Below are 7,267 nucleotides of genomic sequence, written 5' to 3'. Positions count from 1 at the left end.
GTGTGTGTGTGTGTGTGTGCATAGGCTTGGTGTATAGTAATATCATTTAATATAATTGATCATCCTTTAGTAGTGCCCACTTCCTTCGCCTTATTTACACTTCATTATTAGAGTGCATGCATGTACACATACACACACACACACACACACATACATACACTAGCACACATGTGTATATATATGTACACACATACATGCATATATATACACAGCCACATACACACACCCACACGTTCACGTGCACATGTGTATATACACATGAGAGTAGGCAAGCATGGGTATACACACACACACCCACACGTTCACGTGCACATGTGTATATACACATGAGAGTAGGCAAGCATGGGTAAAACTAAACCCCATCTAATTGAGGGCATACAATGTGTATGTGTGTGTGTTATTTAAACATAGAGTATGTTTATACGTATACATATCAACCAACTCTATGTCAACCATGTCCTCCTCCTACTCATGGTTGATAATGTTCATCATGTGTATCAATAAACACATTATTATCCTTTTTATGCATCATTTTAGCAAAGGTCCATTGTCTTCTTCTCTAAATCTTGCATTATATTTATGTGTATGTGGTGATATATATTTATGTATATATATATATATATATATATATATATATATATATATATATGTATTTATGTACATTTGTATGTATGTATATATACATACATATACATATATATGTATATATACACTCATATATATATGTTATATTTATGTAATTACATTGAAACTTCCTTTTTATGTAGCTTTTGTGTTTTGTTTGATTAATTTATACTTTTATTGAAACATTCTTTTTGCAACAGGGAATATCTTTACTTTTTAGAACCCAGATTGTTGTTGGGTTTGTATGGTCGAGACAGTTACGAGACGAGAGATTTGGACTCCTTGGAATTTACAATCTAAGATTGCGGAAGGTTTCAGATAAACTTTATGTACGTGTAATGTTTGTGGATTATGAAAAGCTTGATAAGTTAGATTTTCGGTGCATAGGCACTAGACAATACAGAATTTTTCGATTTGCTGTTTACAAGCCTGTTCAAATGCCGTTCGCCTCAAATATTGATCCACCAAATGAGTTTTGTAAGCTTTTATCCTTATCATGCTTTTTTTCAACGGGAATTAAATCTTCAATGCTAATGTTTTTTTTCTGGCATACATTTTGCCAGATGGAGGCGTGGGATATAGGCTACCAAGGAGAGAGAATCCAGTTGTCCGAAGATTGTTTTAAAGCCGTATTCAGGTGTGTTAAGGTTGTCATCATTTTATGGGTTTGTAATGCTAGATGTATATTTATATGCCAAATTTGGTGCTTTAGAAGCTTCTATATGGATATATATGGCAATCATGATGTGTTTTATATAGAAGGTTGGCAAGTTGAGGATGATGTATACATATATGTATGAGTGTGAACAATATCTATGGATATTATGGGTGCGTGCGCATACACAGACACATATTTACATGTGTGTATATGACATGCACACATGCGTCATAGGCGCGCACACATACATATATCTTCCAGTTGTAGCATGTATGGTTTCAATGGATTACACGTACACGTACACATACATACATGTACATACATACGAACACACATACATACATCTTTATACATGTTTTTGTGTAACAGAATGTACCTAGCTTCTAAAAGGAAAGGAAGGGTGATTTTACACATATTATTTTTACCTGTAAGTACATGGAAAATGCTTCCAGCCCGTCGGAGACAGGTCGCGACACTGGTATGAACAACAAATGAAATGACATGAACTTCAACAACTGCAAAATAAAAATAAAAATGAGGTGATTGGAATTCCCGTCATTGCAGTTTGTCTTCCTTGCCACCACTAGGATCGCTACTACAGGCTGCAAGCCCCTATACCATCTCTCCCTCCGCCCCCTCCTCTCTCTCTCTCTCTCTCTCTCTCTCTCTCTCGTTGCCACATCGCTTGTCAAAGAGGGCTTTGTGAATATGTTTTATAGTGATGATGGAGGAGGGTTGTTTCTCTCAATTTTGAATCCTTGAGTATTTTTGTCATCATAAATTAAAAATATGTATGGTTTTATGAATTACGCATTAGGAGTAAATTTTTTTAATGAATAGGCGATCGAAATCCTATTTTGGGTCTCATTTTCAGGGCCTTTGACTTGTCAAAGACATGGGTATTCTGTGAGCCCCATCTCTCTGTTTCGGCCCCTCTTTCTCTTAGACCGACTCCCATTAAAATCGAGCATGTCGCAGAGGGGCCGAGCTCTGTGTTCTTCTTGCAATGGGCCTGGCTCCTGTTTCAATTGCAGCAGCCTCCAAACTGTATGCGACAACCCTGCTCAAAACAGGGTTTGCTCAGCCTTGTGCTGCCCCCGTTGATGAGACCCTTGATGGCACTGAAGACCCTCATGAGGTCTGTCATCCCTCATTGGATTTCCTGACAGCACCCGACACTGACGAGTTTGCTACCGCTGCTGGCGAAGTCCGGCAAGGCTATCAAGTCCTCCATGTCTCTCATGGGTTTCCTTATACGTCCACACCATTGCGCCAACCTGCAAATTTTCACGGAATTCTATGTTGGCTATCTCAAGCCCCTTCGCACCAACTTGGCCATAGCACTCGGCCCCTTGAAGCTCGTGCTCGTGCACCTGCTGAGGATGATTGTTGTCCTCCATCTACACAACTTGCAGACCTTCTCTCTAGAATCTAAAGGGGCCGCTCTACAGCCCTCTTTCGGGCCCTGTTTCGGCATCAATAACACCCTCACTCCACTCCGTAGCGGACACCAACTTAAACCCACAGCTCGAGTTTCGCTCGCACTCGGCACAACTCCATCTCCTTGGTGTTCCGTTCTTCCACTTTCTACAAGTGGGAGAATATTAGGTTGGAGTACCCTTCCAACAGAGTCAAAACCTAAACCTTCACAAGAAGAAGAAGAGTGAAAAAACACAATTATTTTTCAGGAAAAGTTTTGGGATCTTCAAAAGAACGGAAAAGTTTTGGATCTTCAAAAAGGAGGAGTTTTTGGGAAATTTAGTTATATGTCCTTCTAATTTCTTCATTAAAAAAAACCATCAAAAGAAAAATAGGGGTACCATTCCAATTCTAGGCCTAGTAGAAATGAAGCTGGCAAATTATCATATTCCACGGTTTTTTCTTCCACAAACGTGCGTGGGGGCATGCGACACACTCACTGAGTCACTCAAAACAACTCATTTCAAACCCTCACGAGTCACGAACGATGCATAACATTTTGCTTAAAAGTTTTGCATACAAAAGAGAAGGTACTACTTTCGTGGTTTTTTTGCAAGGTGTAGTAAGAACCCCGTACAGGTACATATGTAGAGTCCGCATTGTTCAGTATGCGGAGTTGGGTAACACTCTGGTGTAATACGGCTAGTCACTAAATTTTTGTATCCATCAGTTTTGGAGCTCCAAATCGTTTTGATGATCCTCAAGCACCTTGCCTGTATTGTCCCGGGGAGGCAGTTCGCAGTGCACGAAGTCGGAGTTATAGAGGGCGTGAAGCAGGACGAGGGCGCAGAGAAACATTGGCAGGGAGCCGAAGACCCAGAGGAGGAGCGGTATGGCTACGTAGAAGCTGCGTGAACCCAAGGCATAGAAAACGGTGCCCCTCTCCAGCAGGTCCGCCACGTACTCCGGTGTGATCATGCAGTCCAAGGGGATGTTGACCATGTAACTGACATAGTTGAAGAAGCGGATGGACTGCGTATGGCACAGAAACGACACCATGAAGCATGCCAGCACGGCAAAGGACTTCACCGTGCCGGGCACGCCGCCTGAATATGATGACACCGATGAGCCTCTTACGCCCCCCGCCGGCAGCTGCTTAAAGCTGCTGGCGAAGGTGAAGTAGGTGGCCAGCGCGGCCGTGAAGAGGACTGCCGTGGTCGCCATGAGAGTGGATTGCATGATGCTGTTGCGAAGCGTCTGCACTGCCAACACGTTCTTCTTGTGGTTGTCCTGCAGCACCCACGTCATATAAAAGTTCATGAATGTTAATCTAGCAGAGATGAAATCGCCTAGCTTATCTTGTGGCCTTATTAGGAGTGAGATTAGTGGATTACTATGAACATTTCGTAGACCCAGATCCTTCTTGCTTTCTGGTTGATGCCAATCACCGTCTGCATGGGGCATTTTCGGACTTTGTAGCACAAAAAGGCGTGGTAAGCCACCATGAGAGCGACGCCAGCGGGTGCCAGGATGGCGTCGAGGATTGCTGAAATCCTCGAGTCCATCGTCTCCTTAATTCTATGACCTGATGATTGAGTTATGATAGGCGGGGCAATATCCAGGCGCTGTGCAGTTGGGCGTAGATACAAGACTAGAGGAGGAGGGGTTCTTATGAAGTGCAATATGCCGGGACTGGTGGCGAGGTGACGTAAAACTACTTTAGAATAAAATTTGAGAATTGGGTTAGTGCGAGTGGAACACATAACCGGTGCGTTCTTCTCTTTTCCGTAAAGGCCTGCAAGGAGAAAGGCGCAGCGGAGCCGTGGGGCACACATTGAAGGACACTCCATAACGGCGCTGTTTCGCTTGTTGCCGTGTCGAGCAAGCCACACAAACACAATAGCACTTTAGGTTAGTGTGCTTCATGTCACAATTAATTATAGCACCACAACGGCTAAGGTTCCAAGGCAACAATTAATTATATCGCTAAGGTTCCAAGGCAATTAATTAAATTTTCGTACATTTTAGTCGTTATAGAACCTAGGGCCTTTACACATTTCGGGTGGAACCACATGTTTTCGAAACGTGTAAACGGCATTATTTTTTTATTAAAAAGTGCATGGCAGAGATCTTCCTAACTCAAACTCGTGGACGGGGAGATCTCCTAGCCCACACGAAAGTTACACTTAGTGTCCCCCATTTCTGCAACCCTATTATACATTAGGGTATGAAAGCCAACTCATTGCTTTAATGAATTGTCCTCATTTTGATTGGTTAGTAATTAAATTTTATGCAACACTACCAACATTCCCTTTCTCTAGTGGAGACAAGGCCCCACATTAATCCCTACCATATGTACCTTTCAAAGTTCAAACTTAAACAATGGTGTACTTCATTCTTGAAATCTTCACAACTAGTCTAGAGAGATTTTCGTATAAAACTTTCAAGATTCTTCCCCTTATTTCATACATTCCACCAAAATCATGTCTCAAACATACGGATAAGAGCTTTCCTCCACCCAACAAAGAAAAGTTGAGCACTCCAGAGAAGCAATGGACAACAATGACAAACTCCACATGACTACCTTTATGTAAAAAAGTTATGTTTCCATCCGTGTTTTAAATAGTAGTACAAAATATCGAGCAACATCATAAAAGAGGAAGGCCAAAGCCATTATAATTAGAGAAACTCCACGCAACAAAGCCTTACAATTAGAGAGCAATTAGAGCAACTCCACACAACAAAGCCTTATAGGTCTTTATATTTGTTACAATTAAAATATTGATGGCTTTGTGATACATAAAAGGCAACTCGTGGGATGTGGTTGCAAGATAAGGGGAACCACTTTTGACAATTGGGCGCCTTGAAGGTAGCCTGGAAACACACATCTCCACAACTTAAAAGTCCAATCTCTTGTGGTTATGTTTGGAATTTAGTGGCATGGTGTTTGGGGAACATTATGCATATAGTGGATATTCAAATGGCACCCCTGATTGGAAATCCAATTTATTTTAGGGATTGTTTCATTGCGCGAAAGTTTCGGTATTTGCATTTTTCAACTTTATTTACTACAGTATATGTCACACGTAAAATGTTTAAGACTTCTGCATCCAAAGTCCAATGATCATCCCAATTCGTACATGAAAAGAACACCTTGCATAGAGCTTAACTTGATTTATTGGGAAATTTTTCACGTGTTTAACTATTCTTTGCAATTATTTTTTCTCCGCTTTATATTGCCATAAAGCAACTTGTGATTTTCTATTCAAGATCTTGGTAAATGTGAAGCTCATCATTGAGGATCCAACGAGGAGAAGTTACATAAATATGCATAGAATGCAGCCATATTGTCAAATTGTAATTTTAATGTTTGAATTTCTTTCTATCTTCTGTAGAAAATTCGCTCAGTCTATTAGAGGGACTTCAGAAGTTTAATAATTTAATTGTATAAATTTAATAGAAACCTCATTATACTCCAATTTCTTGGGGTTTAAAGTAGTTGTCATGCTGAATTTAACCAGAACAATGGAGTGAATTTAAGTAAGGGAAGCCCATTTTCCAGTCATCTTAATAAAATTTTTGTTGTTTATCCACCCAAAGTCTAAAACAAAGGATGTCTATTAGGCTTGGTGTTTCACCAAACCGAGTATACCATTTTTCAAGCAATTGAGCTATGGTAACACAGTCTTAATCCTACATGTACATGCCACATCATATGGAGGAGAGTCCACAAAAGTATCATGCCTTGTCATCATGTCACCTCCTCAACCTAGTTAACAAGGTTGACTCCCTAAAGCCTACATGGCATGCCACATCATGCGCATACATGGTATTTCCACATAATCAAGAATGACCATGTCATCTTGCCACCTCAACACAATCAACTTAGTTGACTTTCTTTGCCTATATGGCATGGCACATCATATACATGCATGGCATTGCCACCTCACCTTTGAGCATGAGGAATGCCCACGTGGAGGTTTCAATTCGGCAAACATTTGCCATGCATGAAAGCACTCACCACCTCACCATCATTTTTCTTGATTTTTTTCAAAAAAAATCTAATATTAAATTTCTTTTTTAAATAAAAAATTTTATTTTTTTTATAATATAATTTTAAGGCTCTCCTCAAAAAAAAGAAAAAAATATGTATTTTTTAATCAAATAAATAATATTTATTGAATAAATATATATTTATTAAAAATAATTATTTTAAATTTTTAATCAAGTAAATATTATGATATATTAAATAAATACTTACCATTAAAATAAAATATATATATGTTTTTTAAAAAAATAGAGAAAACTTAAAATATGTATTATTAAGATGTCTAAAGAAATTGTAATATTATTTATTACATAAATTAATTTTATATATTATATAAAAAAATATTTATCAATTAAATAAATATTTATTTATTATTTAAAATAATTAATTAATTTATCATTTAAAAATATAATTATCTTTTAATATTTATTAGGTTTTTTTTACAAAATAGCATTATATTTGAAAAGATTAGATAAATTGGCAGAAATCTAAATTTTATCCATAATCTAATTTAACCA

The 7,267-nt window shown here is 38.7% G+C and overlaps 1 protein-coding gene across 1 annotated transcript; it reads right to left on the bottom strand.

The window, feature by feature from the left end:
- Positions 1-3,247: 3,247 nt before the first annotated feature.
- On the bottom strand, positions 3,248-4,357 carry LOC147608644 (uncharacterized). Its single transcript, XM_086788956.1, has 2 exons — positions 4,096-4,357; positions 3,248-3,991 (listed from the first exon to the last, which is right to left on the bottom strand). The coding sequence occupies exons 1-2, from the start codon at positions 4,264-4,266 to the stop codon at positions 3,428-3,430; spliced, it is 735 nt and encodes a 244-aa protein (XP_086645082.1). The 5' UTR covers positions 4,267-4,357; the 3' UTR covers positions 3,248-3,427.
- Between the last annotated feature and the right edge of the window lie 2,910 nt (positions 4,358-7,267).

Source organism: Cibotium barometz, chromosome 53 (genome assembly GCF_041138505.1).
Source record: "Cibotium barometz isolate CiBa-2024 chromosome 53, ASM4113850v1, whole genome shotgun sequence".
Taxonomy (NCBI): Eukaryota; Viridiplantae; Streptophyta; class Polypodiopsida; order Cyatheales; family Cibotiaceae; genus Cibotium; species Cibotium barometz.
Note: the sequence above shows the minus strand (reverse complement) of the source record. Positions and strands in the feature narration are given on the sequence as shown.

What these genes read in the sequence shown, in the direction of transcription:
- LOC147608644 (XM_086788956.1), bottom strand. Translation starts at nt 4,266, where the DNA reads ATGGACTCGAGGATTTCAGCAATCCTCGACGCCATCCTGGCACCCGCT. An exon ending in GGGTCTACGAAATGTTCATA is followed by an intron (nt 3,992 to 4,095) that starts GTAATCCACTAA and finishes TGGGTGCTGCAG; the next exon opens with GACAACCACAAGAAGAACGT.